Source organism: Anser cygnoides, chromosome 7 (genome assembly GCF_040182565.1).
Source record: "Anser cygnoides isolate HZ-2024a breed goose chromosome 7, Taihu_goose_T2T_genome, whole genome shotgun sequence".
Lineage (NCBI taxonomy): Eukaryota > Metazoa > Chordata > Aves > Anseriformes > Anatidae > Anser > Anser cygnoides.
This window is the reverse complement of record NC_089879.1, coordinates 12,417,872-12,441,499: the sequence shown is the minus strand read 5'-3', so window position 1 is coordinate 12,441,499 and position 23,628 is coordinate 12,417,872. Positions and strand designations below refer to the sequence as shown.

At 41.8% G+C, this 23,628-nt stretch overlaps 1 protein-coding gene across 4 annotated transcripts in view; it reads left to right on the top strand.

Moving 5' to 3' along the window:
• The window catches only part of SORCS3 (sortilin related VPS10 domain containing receptor 3), a 307,083-nt gene that overhangs the window by 143,440 nt on the left and 140,015 nt on the right, over positions 1-23,628 (top strand). For all 4 annotated transcript variants that reach the window (XM_013174527.3, XM_067000505.1, XM_067000506.1 and 1 more), the window contains exon 3: positions 4,551-4,650. In XM_013174527.3, the coding sequence (XP_013029981.2) occupies positions 4,551-4,650 (100 nt within the window). The remainder of the gene's footprint in view (positions 1-4,550; positions 4,651-23,628) is intronic.

The window sequence follows — 23,628 nt, the reverse complement described above, 5'->3', positions numbered from 1 at the left end:
TGGAGTCTTTGTAGAGTATTAATATGTGAGCTGGGTTTGAACGTTTTCCTGCAGCTGGATGCTCAGAGCTGTGCCTGCTCTTGTGTCTCATGGGATTTGTCTTCATGCTGCAGCTTTTCACTGAGCGTAAGTTTTCTCTCTTTTTGCTGGCTGCTGGTTTTCGTGAAACTCGTAGAAACTTTGTTCTCCAGGGTTTTTGTTTCTGTCAAACTGGGAGAGAATTGGCCAATGGGTAAAAACAAGAAGTTGTTTGGGGGGCACAGCGAGACAGGCACACTGCAGGCAGACAGTCTGCAGGCACAGGAGAAGAGAAAATGTTAATCTGGGCTGTGTGTGCTCCTGCTCTGTGAAGCACACCGAGGTGGGATGTTCTCCTTGCTGAAGTGGGGCTGTGCCTCCACGTGGCTCTCCACGTGGGGCTGCGGATGTGTGTGTAGCGGGACTGGTCTGGAGGTGAATGCATAAGACTTTGTATCTTAGGAAAAAGGTTGATAATCTAGAATCAAAGCCATGCCTGCTCCTTCTCCTTCGTGGACACAGGCAGTGAGAGTCACAGAAGCAAAGGAGAAACCCCCTGACAGGAGAGCTGGTTACACACACATGCTCCAGGAGGTTGATTTGTCCCTCCCAGCCATCCAGCCCCACTATTTGCATCTCTTTTGCACTTGGGAGACTGATTACAAATTTATAGCTTATCCCCGTAGCTGAGGAGCTACGACTGCAGACAAATGAAATCTCCTTTGCTCTACCTGACAGTGCTCTGAGATGGAAACCATCAGAAGGGAAGGCTCCTCAAAGCTATTGGGACAGCATCATCCTGCATCTCCACACCTCTGCTTCACATCCCCGTCCCTGGGATGAGCAAGGCTTATCGCGATATTGGAGTTTGCTGGCTCCGGCCTGTCTGTCACAATCACAGGGAAGCTCAGGCTGAGAGCTACAGGAATAAGGTGGATTGTGTTAGCTCTCAGTGCGCTGATTGATGGCCAGGTTTGGTGGAGAGGAGCTTCTCCACCTGGTGTGCTTGTTGAGCCCTGCAGTGCTGACTATGGGATAGCAGCTGCAGCAAGGGCTAAAACACCTCGTGGCACGTCGGGGAGATGGTACTGGAGTCAAACAGGTGATATGCCACTATAAATAGTTGGGAAGGAAAATAATTATGGGAGAATTTGCCATATTTCAGTAAATTATTTGTTATAAATCTTCCAAGGGGAATACTCAGAATTTGGTGCCAGAGCATGTTTGGGGAAAAGCACACTTATTTATTTGGTTATACAAATATTATGATTTTGTTGCATTGCATCAAGTCGTTCTTCATGTTAACCAAGACCGGCGAAGAGATTCCTCCCCATGGCTGTTAGCTACTGCTGATTATAATAATAATAATCATGAAAAAAAAAACAAAAACCTCACCACCAACCCCTCCTCCCCCAAACAAACAAACAAACAAAAAACAACAAAGAACAAAAATCAAAAAACCTGAACTGGAGTAAACAAAGGTCCATTCAAGACTGGACTGCCCCTTGAGTTCCACTGCTTTTCACTGTGCAGTCTTTTTTTGGGGTATTGCCAGCAGCATGGTTTGCAAGCTGAAATACAGCGTAGAGAGGACAGTGAAATGCTGTAAGATCAAGGACAAGGACACGTGGGACAAAATACGTGGAGTGAGCTTTTATAGGCTTTGTATATATAGCCAGGGCCCGTTCCGTGTTGTAGCAGTTCTGGTGCTACCAGTGGTTTAATAAGGCACAACAATTTATTTTATGGAAGCATTGTGTATATGTATATGTGCACACACACTCAAATTGATATATTTGAAGACTGCTTTATATATAAAAATAAATAAATAATTTTGACAATGCCCTTGCAAGTGATAGGACCCCAGTGATGGCCTAAGGGAACAAGTCAGAGGAACCAGCTGGGCAGGGTCACTTGGCCTCTGCTGCTTTAACAATGTGCTTTGGTGTGGATGCTAATGAGAACCACAGGTATGGCAGAAAATGTGGTATCCAGTCTACTCATAGTGTTAAACAACTCTAAATACATGCGAGCTAGTTAATTTTCAGTTAAAGTCTTTAACTGCAAAGTTAAGTGATTAATAAAGGTAAAAGGTTGAAGTTAAAATTAAAAATGGAGGTGGAACAGTTCAGTTCCACCTGCAGGTCACATCTCTGAAAATAGTCAGGCTTTGGTTGCTAAAATTAGGCAACAAACTTTTCTTTCTGTGTGTCTTAGTAAACACTTGCTTTCAAATTAGGGAACTTGGTGGTGTTAGGAGTTTAGCAGATTTGATTATCAAGCTGTATACTTAATGATTTAAGAAGCTGAAAAGGCTAATTGTAGATGCCTGCTTTTGAAAAAATGCACTATTACCTATGCAGGCTTTCAGTTCCTTCATCTCTAGAACGGAGATAGTATTTCCCAGTGCAGCCCTTGGGACTTTGTTAGTTTGAAAGGATTAACACAAGACAAAAGCCTCAGCTTTTGGGAAAATGCTATGGAAATACAGTATATTATTGTGATATCCTTTGAGACATCTCTGTGAAGCCAGTGGTGACTGTCATGATAATAAAGAAAGCCTTAGAGAAGCTAACGAAATAATGATCCTACTTCCTTTCTAGCTATTCTTTGAAAGGGCAAATGCAATGAGTGATAATGGTTTAATGAGAGAGAGTCATTAGGGCATCCAGCCTGCATCTTTAGAAGTGCAAGGCATTTTGGGAGATCGGAAAATGACTAGGAGAATAAAACCAAAGTAGCTCTGTGAGAATATTAAACCGGTATTTGTGTTCTCTTTGAATGCTGATTGAAACCAGTGATCTCTTTCCCCGGCTGGTGGCTGGTACATGTGTACTCGTGGAAGTGGCTTGTTCGGAGCTTCAGCGATGCTGGAAGAGTGTCCAAGGAAGTAGCTTAGTACGTGCTCCCTGTCACTGACCGCTCTTAGCTTAGTGTTACTGGGAGATTTCTGACCTGTTGAATGAGCGTGTGTTGGAGGCCTTGTGGAGCGCAATCAGTTGGCCAGGGTTATTTGGTTTTATCGAGCTGCTCTGATTGCAAGCCTTGCTGGAGGGGGAAAGCTGCTAAATAATTTGTGTTGTATTGATACCTGGCAAGATAAAAGTTTCAGATGCTTTGTGCAGGAAACTGACATGGGAGTACAGTATGTGGTTGTGAGATGTTTCTGTGAAGCCCAGTGAGTATCAATACTGTACATTAGTATAAAAGAGTATTAAGTATAAATCTAATAGTAGCTCTAGTTTAGTATTAGAGCTAAACCACAGCACACACAATTTTTTTAAGACTCGAAGCACCCCTGATTGCTGGGTGTTCAAAGGAGGAAGTTTGCCTCGGCCCATTTAAGAAAAGAACCAGTTCCTCACTCATTTAGGATTTGTGCTTGAAATTTGCACAACAGCAAATGTGCTGCAGCGACATCTTTGATTAAAAAAAAGCTTCAGGGGTTCTGTGACTGCCTGGCTCAGAAGCCTGACAGCAGCTACCTGTTTTTGCAGTGTGGCTCTTACGGTGTCGTTCTGGACTGCAGGGGCAGTGAGGAGCGTGGCAGAGCTGGGCGCAGACCCCGGCATTGCTCGGTTCCTGCAGCCACTGGAGCGGAGGTCTGGGGCTGCTGGGCACGGTGGCACTGCTCGTGCTGGTGCCATCAGGGTGACGTGGGCCATTGCCCTGCCAGGCAAAGAACCGAGGGTTGGTCTTGGTGCTGACCGCTGTTCAGGTGTGGGATCCTGGCCTGGGTAGTTGTTGATTTGTTCTGGTAGGAAAAATCTTGTTTGTTAAGTAAAGCAGAGTGTGAAAGCAGACGAGAAACAAGCAGGGCAAAGCGGGGTTTCAAGCATGCCCACAAACGAGGAGGAGGAAGCTACAGAAAACCCTCTGTGACGAAGCAGCTCTCTTCTCCAGTCACGAATGGGTAATGCCACCCCCAGAGCATCTGCTCCTCCGGGTGGGATTTGCTTGTGTAGGGGCCTGAATCTGTCTCTGTAGCTCAGAAAAATTAAACGCCCGACACAGAGTAGGGTGGGGGTGATTGAGGACTCAAGATGCCAGTTTAGGTACATTTTTATCTAGACGTGAGTTTAGCTGTTACAATTGTGAGCCACATTTGGATCCCCATCTCAAGTCAAAAATCAGCCCACTTAAAATTGTTGTTGATGGGTTTAATTTGGATTCTTCTGCTGGATTTGTCTGAAAATAGAATTTGTGCTAAGGGTGCTGCTGAGATCAGAGTCCTCATGCAGGTATCATTTGCAATCCCACACCAGCATGTGAGAGCAGAGTCCCCCTGAAGTCCACAGAGATCTTCATGAGCACACCACAGTTCCCCGAGTGCTGTAAGGTCAACTGATGTGGTGACAGACCCTGTCCCAAAGACTCAAGTTTTCTTCTTTTCTTCTTACCACCCTGAATGAAACGGAAAAGCTGAAGTTTTAAGGGTAATAACGCTCAAGCTGTAACTTTGAGCATCTGTTCGCAGTCATTTCTTTCCCATAATAACCACATAAACTCTTTTTGTCTCCTCTTTTCTCCAGGTCAACAGACTATGGCACTACCTATGAAAAGCTAAATGACAAAGTAGGCCTGAAGACTGTGCTGAGCTACCTTTATGTCAGTCCCACTAACAAGAGGAAGGTAAGGGAGAGCTGTCAAGCTGGTAGCTATAGAAACAAAATTATGACTCTTTGTTCCTTCCGAGAGGAATTATGATCCTATAGTGAAATCCATTGGCAATTCATCGGAGCTTGAATTTGCTGTTTAAGTCACACTAGTGCAATTCCATGGTTTTCAGTAGAATTGTGCCTGTTTTACTTGTGCTGGGGATGGAGTCCTTAATCTCCTGCTGAAGGAGTTAAAGAAGTAAAACAGGTTGCTTTTTTTTTTTCTTCTGACTCTTATACGTTAAAGAGCTGAACTCACACAAATGCTTCCTGGAATCTTGCTTACGCTGACTTATTAGCTAATATGCCTCTTTTTGCCTTCTCTGTTTCTTTATTATTCGCAATAACAGAGAAAAGGCATTTCTTCCTGCATTTTATGCTTATGCTTTCCCTGGATTTTGTGGAGAAGTTGGAGGTAAAGATGTAAATGACATTTTCATTGGTTACATCATATAAGGGGGCCGAAAGGAGAATGTGCTGGGGCAAGTGGGTGGGAGACCTACGATGTGATTTGACTGTGTAGGAGAGAAGATGAGGTCACAGCTTTCAAACCCCCTGCTCATGCTTCCCACATAATGCAATTAGGGCTTAGGCTGGCTCACAGAGCGCAGCCCAGGAGTTACCGCTCAGTGCCTTTTTGGTTTAAAATTATTGCCTGTGCGGATTCAAGGGAGGTAGTGGGACAAAGGTGCTCTCAGCTACCCACAGAAATAAATACAGGAAGGCTGCAGCATGCAGCTAACTGCTGGCAGCAAATGGAGCTGTTTGGATGGGGAGCAGCACGTTCTGTTTCGTCACTTCCAAAGGGCCCAGCTCGTCTCCCTCCTTAGGTTTCCAAACTTGTATTCTGCTACTCCTACTATTATTATTACTGACACTGTTTTTTCCATCATCGGTCAGTCTACAGAGTTTTCAGGATTGATGCGTATTTCAGTGCATGCAATCTTAAGGCAGCCATGGCTCTGATTACCGTAGGCAGCAATATGTGCTTTGGGATATAGAGAGGAGAGCGAGAAGGTGGTGGTCAGAGGTCAGTTTAAATTTTTTTGAGTGCAGAAATGGAATTCTCATAAAGACTATCTTTATTGTTTTGTTCTGAGCAAAATGAAATGAAGGTGTTTCATAATAAACTCTCCTGGCCTTAATACCCCCTGCGTGGTGGGTGCTGAAGAGTTAATTCTTGCTCGTTCTGTTTCCAAAGCAACTCTGCCCACCTGAAATCCGAGGCAATATGCTCAGTTACAAATCCTACGTCACTGGTGTAAAGTCTCCCTCACAAATTGGGGGTGCAAGGATATATGATTATCTTTAGCATTTCTCAAGCTATCAGGCTCACCAGATTAGTGGTCTTTTCTCCCTCTCCTATTTTTTTTCCTCTCTAATAACACATATCACTGTATAGTGGCATGCAGAACTATCTTTACCTTCTGTTTTCTTATTGCAGATGACAATTTGTATTGGCTTATATTTTTGGTCTTATGTTGTTAGGAAATGATTTCTGGACCTGTCTGTCTTCCCCCCTTTCCTCCCTTCTGAAAAATCATTTGAAACAGAGAGGAGCTGTAAGGAAAATCCATAGGAAAGCAGCTTTAGTATGTTGGTTGTGGGAACAACTTGTTTTCATTCTTTCCACCTCTGCTAAATATAAGGACACTGTTACTGGGCATAGTTAAACAGGTGGTTTGTCTGAACCCAGAGCTGACTGCTTTGATCAGCAAAGCATTTCCAAGCATAAATTCAGATTTTTGGAAATTCTTGGGGAAGATGTCACTGGATTAGAGAATCAGGGATTTGTCAAATTCATTATTATCAGGCTTATTTTACACCTACCTATTACAGATTCACAAGGTTGTGTCTGGCAAAAAAATGCTCTTAGGTTGTAATTTTCTTCAGGTCTCTCTCGGTGAACATTGTTAAAATGGCCTGCAGAGTAAGCATAGCATTTTTGCTGAGCTCCTGAGCGCAACCACCGATAATGAATCACAAAGCAGTTGGTGAATCAGTTGCACCCCAGCGGACAAAGTCTGGATCCCTTGTGCTTCCCCTCTGACAGCGGGAGTGCTGCCCAATTGCACGCAGTGCAGGGATCTCCTGTGAGCCTCAAAAATAAATCTTTGAGGCAATAAACAGTGGGAGAAAGATACCACGAGCAACAGGGCCTGTGTGCACACAGTGAATTGTGCAGGCCCTTTCCAGGCACGATATTTTCTCCTTAGGCATCAGATATTGGTAGGACCTTGTGTGCCTCGGCTCCTGTCTCTTTCTGATGGGTTGCTAGCACTGTCTGCTCATTAGCGCTTAGAGGATTAGGAGTTACTTGGAGGAGGGGAAAAGCTTTCCATACATTCATTCCTAATTGATTTACTAGTGAGAAGGATAATTACCTCTCAGCTACCCTGCAGAACTACAGTGGGAATTACCTGTCAGATTTCTTTGAAGCACTGAAATGCCTCTCTTCAGCTGTTAAATAGAAATTATGCATTCAGCCAAATGCCAGTTATATAAACATCATTTACCTGAATTGTGGCATAACCCTGGGCTCATTTAAGTATGAGGAAAGAGGATTTAAACACTAGCTTTTTTTTTTTTTTTTTTTTTCTTTTAAAATAAAAGCTTTTTTGTTTCCTTTTAATTTTTGTGAATACATTATAAGTTTTTTTTTCTTTTTTTTTTTTTTTTGTTGGCTTCTGTCATGTTTCAGTGCTCAGTGCTGCCAAGTTATGGTGGAGCACTGATTTCGCAGTAACAACATCACTGTTACTGCAGTACTGGGGGATCAGATGGGGCCAGACTTGAAATGCAGGGGTGGAGCAGATGGATGAGGCATGGTTATAACCCAGGGGCTGGGAGCCTGTGTCATTCCCCTTCTCTTGGTACTGAGAAAGACACAGCTGATGACTACTTCACCAGTACAGGAGGGCATAAAGCCCTCAGGGATCTGAGGCACTCCAAGCATTTGTGCTTTTCTTACAAAGTAGGTTACTTTCTGGAAGAAATACTGAGCTTAGTACAGGAATGATTTGGTGAAATTCTGGAACACATACTGCACAGGGAGGTTGGACTCGATGACCTAATGGTTCCTCTGGCCTTAAAATATTGAATTCTCTTTGGGTTTTATTCTCTCACCCACAAAGGTCATGTCTGAGCATCTGCTATGTAACATTGATGGCAAAAGCAAGTTCCCAGTTAGCTTCATGTATATTTGTTCTTCCTCTTTTAAACTAAAAACTCTTGTTTCAGTTTAGGTTATATTTTTAATCAATATTATTCATTTCATGTTCTCTTTAGGCTTCCTGCTAAGCTGCTCCTGTGTATTTCTCCCATCCCTTACTGGAAAGCCCCAGCACGGTGTTGACTATTGCCCCTGTCTGTATCTGGTGTCCTGCCATGTTTTGAAACATCGTTCCTGCCACAGCAGACTGACAAATGCTGGAGCAGCCTGAAAGCAGCTGGCCCATCGTTCCTATCCTTTGATCCTCTGTGAAACACAGCAGTCCCTATTGTTTATCCGTGGGCAAAAAGACAGTGGAGACATCATGTGTTTGTGCTTGAAGAGGAAAGTAGTAGTAGATGCAGTAGATGGGGGAAGAGCTGAAGAAACACAGTCTCTAGTTTCATCATGGTAATAAATCCAGGGTGGCCTTAGGTCTCCCTGGCTTTGCTGCTGTTAAGTACCTAGAAGTCAGGCTCAGTTTGTCAACGTTCATTGGTTTTACATGTTGCCACTGGGAGATACCAACCCTTCACAGACTCAGAGTTAGTAAAGGCACAGAGCCTCATAGGCTGAGCTGAGGTGGCTTTGGCTGCATCCCCATGTGGTGCTGGGCAGAGGCAGCTCTGGGTCCCAGAGCCCCTGCTTGCAGCTGATGACCTATTCTGCTGATGGCCTTTTTGAGCTGAGATGGGGGATGTCTATGCAAGCTATTTCCTCGAAATTGCAAGTAGATGTTTGGAAAATGCTCTTCACCATTGTGTAATTTGAGGTTTTGCGGTTCATTATTTTTATTTTATTACAATAATTTAAATTATTACAAGAAGGAATGGCCTCAAGGAGACGTTCAGGTTGGAAATTAGGAGAAATTTCTTCTCAGAAAGATTGGTTAAGCATCGGAACAGGTCGCCCAGGAAGGTGTTGGAGTCACCGTCCCTGGGGGTGTTTAAAGGAAAAGTTGGACGTGGTGCTTAGGGACATGGTTTAATGGGTGACATTGGTGGTGGAATGGGGACGGTTGGACCAGATGATCTTGGAGAGCTTTTCCAACCTTAATAATCTTATGATCTGAAATGGAACCACCCTGGAGTGCTGCCATAAGGAGATAAATGAGTGGGCTGTATCCTGCTGTAAGTCCATAGCCTCTGGCTTCACCAGAGCAGAAATAATTCCTACCGTGACCCAGGATGACTTCGTCTTCTGGTGGAGCAGCTGCACTGTTCATGCTCTTCTGAAAGCTAAGGAGATCAGGGTTTCACAGCTCTTTGCAACTGGCCAGTGTTCATACGGCCTTTCTGTTGGTAGCTGAAACTGCCAGGCTTGTACCTGCTCTTCTTGCAGATGCTTGCGCTGTTTCTTCTTTCATTTCCACACTAAGAACTTGTGGAAGTGAAGAGGAATTTTCCTTAGATGAAGAAAATCTGCCTTGATTTCCAGGTGATCATTAGACCTAGCAGTTTCTGAAGTCCTGAAGGCCATTGCTTTCTTACGAGTTATTGCTTGGAGCTCTAGTGAGAAGCTGAGTTGCCTGTGTTTGTGACACTGCCATACCCATGAAGATTCTCTTAATTGGCAGTGTATTCTAGGACACATCTTTCCCTTCAGTGCATCCACCCACATGGTTGTTTGCCAGAGAGGCCACATGAAGAAGTATCTGCTTTGGCACAGCTGACATACACATTTTAACAAACCTGGTAATACTGTGGTGAACTTCAGAGAGGCAAAATATCCACGTATGTTCAGCAGTACACCTTCCTTGCAGTTGAGTGGGGTTGAAGGTCAGATGGCTGTGTGCTCTGAAAAGCTGGGGCTCACAAAATGCATAGCTTTGGCTTTTATTTTATTTTTTTAACCCAACAGACTCTTGTCTGTCTTTAAGGGATATAACAAAAGGCTGCTTTCTCTGCTGGGCAGAGATCTCAGTTCTCTGCTGACCTTTAATTTAATGCTGTATTTTGGGCGTTAGTTACGTTTTACTAGAGGCGTCTTTCACAGCAGTGTGGGAATTAGAATTGAATTGTTTATTTCTTCCAAAGCGCTAAGGGAAAAAACAGTCTCTGTTTTAATAAGAACATTTCTCAACTTTTAATTCCTACTTTTCTTTATCTTTTATCTTTTTCTTTTCTTTGAAAGGTTTCTGTTAGATAATTTCCACAGCTATGCCTTAGATTCTTGGACTAACCCTGTGCACTTTGAAATAGCACCTCTTAGAGCTTAAGTGCTCTGAGACCATGCCCTCTAACATGGGTTGGTCTGTTGGGCAAGATCACATATCTCATGAATGCCTGCTTTCTTCTTCTTTGCCAATAACAGGATTCATTTTAGAATTTATGCATCGTAGGTAGATGCGAATCCCTTCCAAAAGAAGATGAGAACAGAAGTCCTGTGTTTCTGAAGCACTGTTCCTTTCAGACACTGAGGTGCAATGCTGAATCCTAAGGAACTGTTGTTGAACCATAGATTTCTTGTATTATTTCCTCCATGAAATGCTCTGTGTAAAGTGAATATTCTTGGTGAAGGTGTTTAGTTGAAAACCCAGTTTTCACTGAGAAAGTTTTATCTCTACCCTTGGGATTCCTGTGGAGGTTGAGAGGATGGAATTAAAAAGCATTTAAAAGAGAAAAGGAGGGAGAAAAAAAGGAATAGAATGACAGCTCTAACTGACAAAATCAAACCCAAACGCAGTTGCCTGTATATAGTATTGCTCAGATAAATGCGGATAAATGTGAGGTCCTGATTGCATTTAAGATCTGCAGTGACAGTTCTGATGTCTTAGAAATACCTGCCTTCATGAATTTGCTTTGCAATTCAATTGGATGCAGTCATCTTTAGCTTTTCTCCTGTGCTGGTACCATCATTGTTGTAGGCAATACCCTGAAGAATTAAAAGGTCTGTAGTCTTTCTTTCTGTGCAGAATCAGCATAAAACGTCACCCAGCAACAGTGACTGAAATGAGGATTCCCCCAGATTTCTCCTCATAGCAGAACTGAAGCATTTCAGATTTTATTTGCAGGTAGACCTTTTAGCTAGAGGATTTGAACAGTAGTTGTAAACAGCATAAAGCAGAAATAAATTCATGGTGCTCAGCTAAAGAGCTTTGAGTAAATGGTTTTGCAGGCTAATTTCCCAGTTGCCATACAGTCAAAATGGAAAAGCCAAATCACTGAAGCTATAAAAGCCAAAGATGTGCGACACCTCTCATACCTATTCATGCCTCTAGACTTGGCCCATCACAATGAGAAATGCTTAGAGGTATTTGGAGAGTCAGGAGCTCTGAAAGCTAAATCTAATTAAGTTTGTTTGTTTCTGTGCTGCTTCTTGGGGATGAAGTGAGGCAACTATTTATGAGCTGGCAGACAGCAATGCTGCGTTGCAGTTCAGGTTAATGAAGGAAGAAGTTAATTGTGACTGTAATATTGGAATCTCATAGGAATGCACCTACCTGGCTGGAAACTCGCTATCTCATTGGGATTGACATCTCCTCCTGCAGGAGATAAAGATCCTAAATGAGTGCAAGTCACTTTGACCTCATTTTATTTCTTCTTGCTTACTTGGAGAGTAATTGAGAGCAAATCCCACCGTGGCCTCATGCATCTCCTAAGGGAATTCCTGAGCTCTTATTGGATCCTCAGTGCAGAACCGTGATCTGAACTTGTTTTGGTTTTGCCTTTAGTTTTCGGTGCATTTGGTCCCAGAGGGAATTAGACAGCATTTTGTTTTCTACCTACTCATCAAATGTGAGATAGAAGCACTGCTTCATCAGCCTAGCACGCACCTGATGCTTGCTAACCCAGCCTGAACTGAGCTGCCATCCTTTGCCACATATCCCATTAGTCATTTGCTGTTTTTTTCCTAAGATTGTATCCTACGCTATTGGTGAGGGACTGAGCTCTGGAGTATCCTGAAGCCATTTGGCAAATGGAAGGTTTCTTTTTACCCTTTTTCCTTATTAAGGAGACACTGTGAAAAACATCACGTGCTACAAATTGGCACTTGCTGGCATGATTTAAAAAAATCTATTTGTAACACAAATGCAGTGGGGCTGAGTTAGAGCCACAGGGCAGGAGAGAGAGAACTAGTTCTTTCTGTTGTCTTTTATCCCTAATCTTTTCCTTCAGCCTGATGAAATACAGTTGCTATATAGTTCTTGGCTTTACAGCTGCCATTAACGGACACTAAATTACCTGAGCTGCAAATTGAGTTTTAATTGTCTCCTCATGCACCATTCTCTGGACCTGTTGAGCTGTGTAGGATGTTCTTGTTAGCACTCCAAAACACACGCTACTCAGTCCAGATCCTGTGTGGGCAGAACCTGCCTACTGCTGTACGGCAAAGGCCATAGCTCTGAAACACAGCATCTGTATCATCTGAGCTCAGATTTATCGGCTCTGGTTTTACCAGTGGATTGTACAAATGTGACTGATCTGGTTAACATTGCAGTATATTCTGCCTGGTAAATATACTTCAGGAGCAGTCACCATCAGTCTCCAGAACTGACGATTCAAATAAAGACTAAAATTGGGAATGAAGAAGCATTATTTTCCTTCACCTACTGATGAAGCAAAGATGATTTCCTCAAGGTCATACACAACATCTGTGGCAGAGTCAAAGGATATATTATATGGTGCGTTTTATCTGCAAGGTTCAATCTTGTGAGCTCTTGTGCATGGGCTTCTCTCTACTTGTCTCATTAGTTTGGCTTGAATTTGTCACTCATGAAAAAAGAATTTTTGTAAATGTTTGCAGAACCAAGACCTGAAACTGTGGAAAAGAGATCATTTGAGTTACAGGTGTCATAATACTTTCTCTGTAGCTTTTTGACCTTGACTAAGTAAGAAAGATAGCTTCCGTATACTAGTAGAATTAACTTAATGTTTTAACCACGGTTCAAAATGAATGGAAGATGCTGAGATGGAAAGGCAAAATATGAGTGTTAGTAGAATACTCTTAAAACATAGTTGTTTTTTTCAGTATGTCCCAAACCTGTTTTTCTTTTCCCTTTTAAATTACTATTACTATGTTTGAGGGTTGTGCCTTCTTGTGAGCCTTTGTAGTCAAGAGGGTCCTGTGAGAGAGAGTACTTTATCTTGCTGCAGCCTGGGACTGTACAGCCTGACATGTCAGAAGCCTGCTGAGACCTGACCTACCTGTAAGTTCCTATACTTCAAGAAAGAAGAAACTACGCTCTGTTTGTATGCAGATTTTAATTTTACCTCCTCTGACTTAACGTAGATCATAGAGATAAATGGAGTTCCTATAGCATCTGTTGTCAGGGATGCAACCATTTGTCAGCACAGACAGCACAGAACAGAGACACAAGCTTATGAGAGATCCCCAGGGGATGTTTCCCTCTTCCTAAAACAGGGACAATCTGATCAATGTACACTGAGGAAGGCTGTCCTTCAGTATTTCAGTTCATTGCATGAACATGAAAACTTGAGATCCTTGAGGTTTTTTCAGGCATTTCTCTGGAAAAACAGATGCATTCAAAAACAAACAAAAACTACGGAACTTCAACCACTGCTCGTGTTGGGTATTTCTAAAAATAAACACATTTGAGATCACAGAATCACAGAATAGTTGAAGTTGGAAAGGACCTCTGGAAATCATCTAGTCCAACTCCCCTGCCAAGCAGGGTCACCTAGAGCGCATTGCACAGGTGCAGGACCCTGCACTTGCCTTTGTGGAACTTCATGAGGTTCCTCTCTGCCCAGTACCTGTCCAGGTCCCTCTGACTGGCAGCACAGCCTCCTGATGTATCAGCCACTCCTCCCAGTTTTGTGTCATCAGCAAACTTGCTGAGGGTGCGCTCTGGTTCTTCATCATTGATCAATAATTAGAACAGGACTGGACCCAGATAATTAACAGAATACTTGCATGTGGCATTATTTAATAGTGTTGGAGGCAAGAGGATTAGAAGAGAGATGGGTATTTTTCTGTTTATACATATCTTAAAGATACTGCATTGAAAGCCATTGTTGCAGCACTTATGAAGAAAGCATTCATATATTATGAAACTCCAGATTTAGAGTTTCCTTTATGCACCTGCATTTCATGGCTTTATGCTTATCCATTACCATAACTTTCACTTATATTTTTCATATGTTTCAGAACTCATTTGATACACGTTTGGGTAGTGCTTAGTTAAGTATTGAAAGCAAATGGAACCCTAATACAGGGTTCAATTAATAAAGATACAGAGTAAAATGAAAGCTAAGTTGGCTTTATGGAAAATGTCTTGTTAAATAAACATCATTTTAGTCTTCACAGATGTTGCAAGTCTAGTTGATGAAAGTAACTGTAGACATAAGATGTATAAGTAAAATAAGAAAAAATCAGACACACACCTGCCATATCATGTACCTACCAAGGACTGGAACTGTATTCCTGAATTCCCTGCTTAGCTGCTGTCTTGGAGCTTTGACTATGAGGGATGGTTTGCATCATGGGAAAAAATGGCCACTTAAATGAAAGTAGACACAGCTTTTAGGGAAATGCAAAACAAAGCTCAAACTCTGGACTTGGCTAACTTGCCATGCATGCTTTACTAAGTTGTTTTATGTGCAAGAACCAAGTAGATAAGCAGGGTTTGTTTGGCACAGTTTGCGGACAGTAACTGCAATATCTACAGCTTTAGACATACAATTTGTTTGATCATCCTCAGAAGATGAATGAAAAAAAATAAGATTGGTTTATGAGTGTTTCACTGCACTTCATTGTCTATTGGAATGGCTAGAGACTCAGATTGTGAAGGGAGAAACCCAAGCTGATATGTCTTTTTTTTTTTTTTTAATTTTGTTTTATTTATTTATTTATTTTTTTGCTCAGTATTTGCGATAATGTTTGGAGGAAAAAAAATAAGGTCAGTTATCAGGTAAGATTCAGCTTGGCAGGATGGATACTGGTGCAGATCTCTGATGAGGCTGCCTTGCCTTGCCTGGCTTTCTAGCAGTTGGATGATTTCTCCTGCTGCTCTCTGCCTTCTTCACCTCATATTGCTAGAGTCGGGCTCCTTAGGGGAGCCTTAGGGTGGTACGAGGCCATAAAGATGGGGTAAAACTGGAAAGATCGCATCCACATTTAGATGTGGACTTCCCGGCGTTGGCTGACAGTATTTAATAGAGGCAGTTTGTTCCGATTTAGTCAGCAAGTGTTAAAGGACAGATCAGAAGTTATAATATCCACTAAAATAAGGCTGCAGTTTTGTCACTTAGTATGACCGTTGCTTTATGAAGTGGAGCAGAGCAGGCTTTTAGCAGCTTTTCATGGTGCCCTGCCTTGGTTACAGGGACAAAGCGGGACTGTCAGGATGCATCACCTCGTAGGGGCTGCCTGTACCCAGCCCATCAGCAGGGCAGGCTGAGGTGCAGATCCTGACATAGGGCAAGTTTGTGAGACTTCCATCCTTCCTCCGCCCTCCCTACCCCTCGATGGAACAGGGCTATCTCCTTTACTACTGCAGCTCCAATAATATATTAATTTATGAAGTATGAAAAATGAGGTAATTTTGAATTAATGAGGAGGGGAATAGTGCTTCCCAGGCAGCGGGGTAATCAATCAATAGTAATGAGTCAGCACGTCCCGTTATTAAAAAAGAGGAAAAATAAGAGAATGGGTGGAGAGCAGCCCTTGGAAAAGGGGCATGTGGGTCCGTGTGAGACTCAATAATGTTGTAACCTTGGTCTTCAGTGATTAGAGCTGGTTCACCAGGAGACAGTTATTTTGCTTTGAGGAAGACAAAAGAGCAAACTGCACCCCAGAACCCTAACCGTCAAACCCAGCAATCTGTGGTAAAATGTCTTTTTATTTCTTTTTTTTTTTTCTGAAGTGAAGAATCAAGAAATTCAGCACTGGTCATTGGGTGAATTATAATCTTCACTGAGCAGACTAGCAGAGTCTGCAGGGTCAGGATCATAGAATATTCTGAGAGAGAAGAGAGCCATGCTGTCACGTGGGGTGCCTGAACACCACAGTGCTGTGGCCACTGAGTTCAGCAATCCATCGAGCTCTGGCTTCACTGCGTGTTACTCCCCTCCCACATCCGTGCTCCCCAGATATGCTCTTCCCAGATATGCACATCTGCCTTTTACAGTGTAAATCCAATAACTAATTTCATCTCTGATCAACTCCATGTAAAATGTGTTACCCCAAGCAGCACTGTGAATCCTGGAAGCCCTTGCTTGGCTGTTTTTAGGAACTTTTTTTCTTCAGCATGGAGTTTAGCTGGGCTAGATCTCAGAGAAGCATTTCAGGACATCTCAGGGTGTCTTGTTATGCTAGCCAGGGTTTGTTGCCTTTGGGCCTGTCTACCCTCAAATGCCCAGTTTCTTTGTATACAAACAGATGTTGGTGGACTCTGAGTGTGATGATCGAGGTTTTCTAAGTGGACCACAGAGGCAGGGGAGAAAACTCAGGCTGCAGTTTTCTAATAATTCTGGGAAATCAACTCTTTGTTATGTCCTCATGTCTCTGAGGAAAGACTGGTGCTGCTCTTTGCAGTAGATCCCACAACCCTTAAATTCTGTTTTAACAAAATCTGTTCATCCTTTTTCTGACAAGAAAAAAAAAAAAAAAGCTTATCTGACATGGAACCAAAGGACCTGGAAATGGTTGGAAAGGTGGAGTCAGCTTGGGCACATTTCTGACTTGCGATGGTTGATTCCTAAACCAAAGTGTCAGGGTTGTGTTGAAGTTGTGAAGTTACTTTTGCAAATCTAACAAGAAATGTGAAAGCCAGTGAGTGAGCTGGCAGCTGTGAATCCTGTTTCTCAGTCCTGAACCTTCCCAGATGTTAGGATCTCTGGCAGCTGAGTTTACCAGGCAGAGTTTGTAATCACAGTGAATAGCTTAGGGCTGAGTGCTGCTGTGCAGAGCACTGCAATGGCATCAAGTTTTGTAATTTTAACCATTAATTTTTGGATGCCTCAACCTCCTGTCCAGAAAACAGACCTTCTCCTACTTCCTCAGCTTTCTTCTCTAGTGTGGCGATGTTAGGAAGAGAAGTGTATTTAGAACAGTGAGTGACATGGGTAATAGATGCTAGGTAAGTAAATTGAGATCATTAGCATCTGGATGTGAACATTGATAAAGCTGACTGTTGTCTGTGTTCTCTCTGCAATCTGACTAAAAAGCAGAAAAATAAAGTGTGTAAGCAGTGGAAAAGCAATGATGCATTTAAAATTGTATTCATGTTTAATGGCCTCAAGGGAGATACATAATACAGTTTTTATTTTTCTAAACAGTCATGAAACACTCTACTGTCCTCAAATTAAATAGATTGTTGTATACGGGCTACAAAAGTTTACCCCCATGAGGAGCTATCCATGCACATCTCTTTGTTTTCTATAATGGGGCAACTACTGTGAGTAAACTTATTCCCACATGTGAAGTGTTCTCCCAGGTGAGACCTATAATCAAAGAAGTGTTTTTATATAAATGGTATTCTCAGTTCCAGCAGTCCTGGTGCACACAGCCTATCCCTAATGATAACATTATTTTATGTGACTATTTCTGCTTACATGGTAAGTTACCGTAATGGTGAAAATTACTTTGTAGTTCTATGGAGAATAGCACAACCACGCATTTACTCAAATAACATATAATTATAACAGTGAATATCGCTTTTCCTTTTTCTCTGCACACAGTTTGGGATCAGAGCTGTTCTGTGCCAGTACAAAAAGCTGGTAACGACAAAGCCCTGTGATGGATGTTACAAAAGTTAGGGCTTTCCTATGTAGAATGGAGAACAGTGAAAAGGTATCGTGTCTAGCTATGCTGTGAAGAAAACCAGACTCGAGAACAAAGCATACATAGGTCAGAAGCTTTACATCTGTCCCCTGATTTACTGTCTGTTTTTCTCATGGAAGCACTGGTTGTTGCCTCGAATCACCAGCTAGGGTTTCTTCTACTTCTTGTCCAGGCCCAATCGTGGAAGCCGTAGTCAAACAGGATCTATACAAAACCAGCTATAGGTGGTGATGCCTATAATTGTTTGGCAGTTCACAGAGGGGCATTATGCATGAAAGTACTGCAACATGGAAATGCCTTGGGCAATCTGAATGGGAGCTCTCTACGAGCAGCAAGCAGTATCAGAGTAGGAACAGAAAGGTGGGGTTATTGTGTCAAAGGACTTTGCTCTGATGAGCTGTGGGGACCCTGAGGATGTGCAGCTGTAACAAGAGTATAATGAGATGAACTAACTTTGGGTAAACTCTGCCTTGCTGTGACAATGAAAAGGTTTTATAACCAAGCACATGACTGTTGCCAATCAGTGACTCTTTGCCAGGTCAAACACACGCTTTTTGGATAGCTTCCATCCCCACTGGCACCTGAAATTTAACAAGTAAATGCTTGCTGTGCCTGGTAATTAAAAGTGAAAAGTACACGTGTCCAGTGCCAAAAAGACAAGAGAAAATGGAGAGACGTGTTGTTCTGACCTGCTTAGCAGTAAAACAAAGATGAGATGTTCTGCTTTGTTGGGTCTAGTATGATGGCTTATCCTGCTCCTATGCATGCAAATAGGATCCAGCCTGGGATTGGTATTGTGGGTAGGTTAGGACAGCAGCCTTAGAGTATCTGAGTTCTTTTCCCAGCTCTGATTTTGCCCAAGCCTTAGAGTCATGATATGTTTTCATTTTCACACCTGCCAAAGAGGAGGGCAGAGTGGTTTTCCTTCAGGGGCTCTTGCTCTGTATCCAATTTAGCCTAGATTTGCTCCTGATCCTCAGGGCACCCTGCAAGGTACATCTGTGCTCCTGCACAGCTGCTGGAGGTGGTAATTAAATGAAGTTTTCTCTCCATAGGGGATGGGGTGTGTGAGCTTGGTATTCTGTAGAAGTGTTTTGTTTTGGTATGGCAATTATAGGCAGGTATGGCTGTGATGCCAAGAGACTGTTTAATTTTGTACCAATCTGAATTAATTGTAATTGTAAACTGGATATAATTAGATATGAAAAACAACAGAGGTCAGAAAGATTAACCAGGGTTACTCACTGTAAACAAGTCTGCTAAGCTGATGTGCATCTCCTTAGAGAAAGCAACGTGGTGCTGGTCCTTATTTGATGTGCTTTTGCTAATCTCTTTCCTCAGAGTTAATCATGTAAGTGCTGGGATGATATCACTCCTGTGGATCTTCAGATAGGAGGATGATAATTACTCTTTTACCACAAAACTGCTCTCAGACTCTCCTCAAAGTCTTTCTGGCATCTTCATCCTTTTTAATCATTGAAAGAAGGAAATGAAAGAGTTGCTGAGACGCTGTCATTTGAAATGTGTACTCTTCCTTGGATGAGCCAACAGTATGTAGCATAAGCTAGAACTATATATATTCTAACTTCATATGTAGTGTATGAGTGTCGTACTAGTATCTCATGCACATAAATTATTCACCCTCATAGGCCAGACTTACCTTGAACTACTGGTCCCAAGTTCTGTCCAGTCAAGGCATATGTTAATTGGCTGTAGTTACTCTTAGTTTTATTTCTGACAGTATCAGGGTTCTGCTGAGGGACTGTTCAGCGTAACAGTGAACCTGGGGTTTGTGTGCTTGATCCTGGAGTACTGCTTGCATAGCAGTTTTATGCTCACATTGTTCCTCATTGACAAAAATGCTTTTGATATCTAGGTAGAATATTGTTGGGAAGCAACTTACGAAACTTGCTAACCCTCAGTTTTGAAGGTGGGTTGTCTAAATGAGTGTGTAACAAAGGTATAGCAGAAAAATTACATATTACATTTCAGAAGAGGATATTCATAAAAAAAGAAGCAGCATCCAAGTGGCATCGTCTTTTGTGCTCCAGTATTGCAGGAAGTTCTGTTTTAGGGTAAAAAGAAATAACGATTGCTTTTGTAGCTTTTTACCCTCTACTTTGTGATGATACTTATCTTTAACATACATTCTACAAATGGCAAAATGTCCTACAAAGACAGTGTAGGCCCTGCACGTAGTTGAACAGCAAGATATACTTTCATCTTTCTATCTCAGTGTTGGAAAGACGGGGAACCTGGAGATGGGACCCCCATCTCTGTGACAGATTTGTGCTGTCTTCTCAAATCAACTTACTGTAGTCCACAGCTGTAGTCTCCAGCACAGCACGAAGAGTCCATGGAAAATAGTCTTCTTAGGAGTTAGATTCACCCAGAAACAGCTGTTGACATCTGGAAAGTTCAGTGATGAGCAATGGAATTCTACAGAGTAAAAAATCAGTCATAAGTCCTGATGGGAAGGAAGTTCTGGAGAGAGGTTAGCATGAAGTGCCTGAAAGGTCTTGAGAGGGCCATTTGGTTCTTTGGTCACGGTTCATATAATGCAGACCCAATGTAAAACTCTCAGGAAACTCTATTTCATTGCTCAGTTTTCTATGGGTGTCTGACTCATTTTTCATTATCCAATAATAAATACAGTAGTGAAAGTCACCTTTAACACTTAAAGATTGCTTGGATTTTATGGGATTGTATTGAAGTGAGTGCCAAGGTGTAAAAGCCTTATGGTTGAGGTACTTTTATAACACATGCTTCATAAACCCTTATAAAGTGAGAGCAGTGCACTTCATCCTTTAAGATTACAGCGTTATGGTTCTGAGAGATGGTAATCTGGTGCTATATTCATTAATTAAATCCGTTATTAATGATAAATTTAAGGCAATAAGAAGTGAAGTTACAAGAAGTTGAAACAGGTTAGGTCCAGGCAATTCATCTCTCATGAAAGCTCAGTGCATCTTTACTGTTTGACTGATGCCCATAGGTTGTCCTTAACTTTAAGGAAGTTTTTGAGTCATGTGAAGTGAGCAGGAATTCAAAATCTGAATCTAGACCAAGCGCAAGGGATTGCAAAGACTCTAATCTTCTTGGACTCAAAGAATTATTATGTGGATGCTGTTGCCCTTCTCATAGCTGTCTTACCTGGCTTTTGAGAGAACAGGTGTCCCTCTCATCAGAGCTGTTGATGGCTAAGGAATGAGGTGGTTATGAGAGCTGAGGACCTTCTCATCCATGTGCATGCCACCCTCCAAACAGGGCTGGCACATTGTGCTAGAGCTTGAGGGAAGATTTCTTTTTTGCTTTAATTGTGTAAATAGGTCTTCTCTCTAGAGCAGATTTTTGTCATTGACATCTCCTATCTTCCCTGATACGCTGGTTTTGGTGATTGGAAAGTAGAGGTTGGCTTTCTTTTGCTTCCTTTTCTCAGTATATCTACAGGACAGTAAGCAGGTATGTAGTACTTTCTGAAGATTTTCTATAAAAATTTTGTATGAAGTTTATGTGTGCATTCTAAACCAGTCCACAATTATGGAACGTTTTTTATTTTTATTTTATTTTTATTTTTTTAAGCTAAGTGCTGATTTTTATGGGTGATATATTACTATTACATAGTAATTTATATTACTATGGTAAGGAGACAAGTATTTGTGACACCAATACATTTTTGTCTCGGAAGGATTTGGGCTGATTTGGTTAAACAAAAGTTTTCTAGTTGAACTAACAAATGGTGGGGAAAGAAAGAAGGATGAGATTGTTTGCTGTGAGTTATGTCTGTCCTCTGTGGTATTGGCATAGAAAGGTATCAGGTATGCTTTGTAGCTATGGTTTAAAATTGTTGAAGTTGGCTATAAACCTCTGTGAGCACAATGTAGCATGCAGGACAAGTAAATTGGAGTAATGATGTAGGAGAAGAAGAATGGGAAAAGAATGAACAACCAACAAGTTTTTAGTGAGAATTTTCAGATAGTCAACCTTTAATCTAAAGTGCTTCAGTAGTAAAGTTAGTTTTCCCATAAGAAATTTCCAAACCTTTCACATTGAACACTTGTGATAAATTGATGTTTTGTAGAAAGAAAATGATTTTTATATCTTTAAGCCTTTAAATATCATTAGATTTTTTTTTTGTTTCAAAAAAAAAAAAAAAAGGAAATGGCTTAATAAGTCCAAACAAAAGAAAAGTTCTCCATTTGAACTGGCATTTTAGCTTAAAGTGTTGAAACTTTCTGGCTTTTTAAACACAAAACTAATATGGAACTTCTGGGAGTAGATTTACCTCTGGAGGTCCCGTGGGATCATACAATCATTTAAATGTTTTAAATCAAAATGGGAAAGCAGAAGAAAAAAAGTGTAAGCTGAGCACTTTCAATAGAGAAATCACAATGAAGGTGTGAAGAGCAAACCTGGAGTTTCAGCTTTTGCAGTGGTGTTTGTGGCAGAACTACTTTCTCAGTTGCAGAAGAGAACAATGCAGTGATCCAAAGCAAATTGCTGACATACCGCTAAGGACCTGGGATTCTTTTGTAGCTATGGAGGGTTGGGTGGTTTGTAGGTGGACTTTTTTTTTTTTAAGCTGTTATGTTTATTTCTTTTTAGAATAGCGCTTTCTATAGGGAAATGAAAATGTGACCAGAAACTCTGAAAAGGCCCACATATTAAAAGCACATTAAAAAGAGAAGAGGAAAATCAGAAGGCAGTACATAATGGTTTAATGCTATCTACTTATTTCTGGGAACAAAAGTCATTTATTTTGAACCTGTCTTCTTTATTCACTTACTGGGAGGCTTCCTGCTGATGTAGCTCAGTGATACTATTGCTGCAGATATTGTACCTATAAAACTTCTCCATGCTGATTTAAAGAGATGCACAGTGGTAATTTAAAAACAAAATTTATGTTGGTTGGCAAAAATAAAAGGATTTAATGAAAACTAATATTAATAAAAATGCCTTTTATGTGGCATGTTCTTTAAGTTTTTGTCCAGAGGTAGTTTATTAAATGGTTCAGCTGTATACAAAATGGATCTCTGTTATGTTGGGACAACACAGAACCAGGGAGCAAGAGTGGTGGTAAAGCGTTTGAATCTGATGCTTTATATACAGGTAACGTGATGAAGGGTTGGGGGTGGTTGTTCCTGTGCACTGTGTGCTGAAGGAGAAGGACAGAGGCGATGTGCCAAGCAGGCCTTTAGAGTGAAGGCAGAGCAGTGAAGGGAGTTGGGCGAAGAGCTGAGTGCCAAGCTTCAGGGCAGTCTTCAGCTTAGTGATGGTAGACAGATTCAGGCAGGTACAAGCTCAGGCTACTAATAGCTCCAAGCCAGTAGCCTGGGCTCAGCGTAGCGTTGTGCCAGTGAGATGTATGCTAGCTCCTTACTGGTGTGGTTCAATATTCCAGGTCGAAGTCATCTTGTGCCTGGTTAGCTTGGGGCAGGGGAAGAGGAGTGTGATACCATATTGACTCAACCACCTGGGTATACCCTGTGTGAAACCAGGGCTGAGGAAGGTATTAGCCCAGTGTCACAGCTGGGATTTTAATCAGGATAGCAGGAACTCATATTCTTAGTTACAAATCCTGCCTTAGTTTTATTATCTCAGCCCTTTTAGTGGTCATTTCAATTGAATGGGTTTGTGATGTGGTGTCACTTTCCCTCGTCCCCAATTTGGCATTCTTTCACAGCCTCTTTAAGGGTCCTACATGCTCTCCAGCAAATACCAGTGGCTCTTTGCTACTTCTCTGATTTCCGCACCAAATACGCTGTGGCGGGTATAGGCGTGACACCTTCCTTCCTTGTTCTTTCTGACTGCAACCTGTGCTTATTTCCTGGGATAAATCCACTTGAGGGATTCAGCTGATTCACTGGATATTTTTCCTGATCACATGCTGAAAATCTCATTGTAGTTTATGTTGTTCTTACAAGGTAATCTCTCAAGGTAAAAGAATATCACTTTTATGAACTTTCTTCACCAGTGTCTGGTATTCTTCTGAAC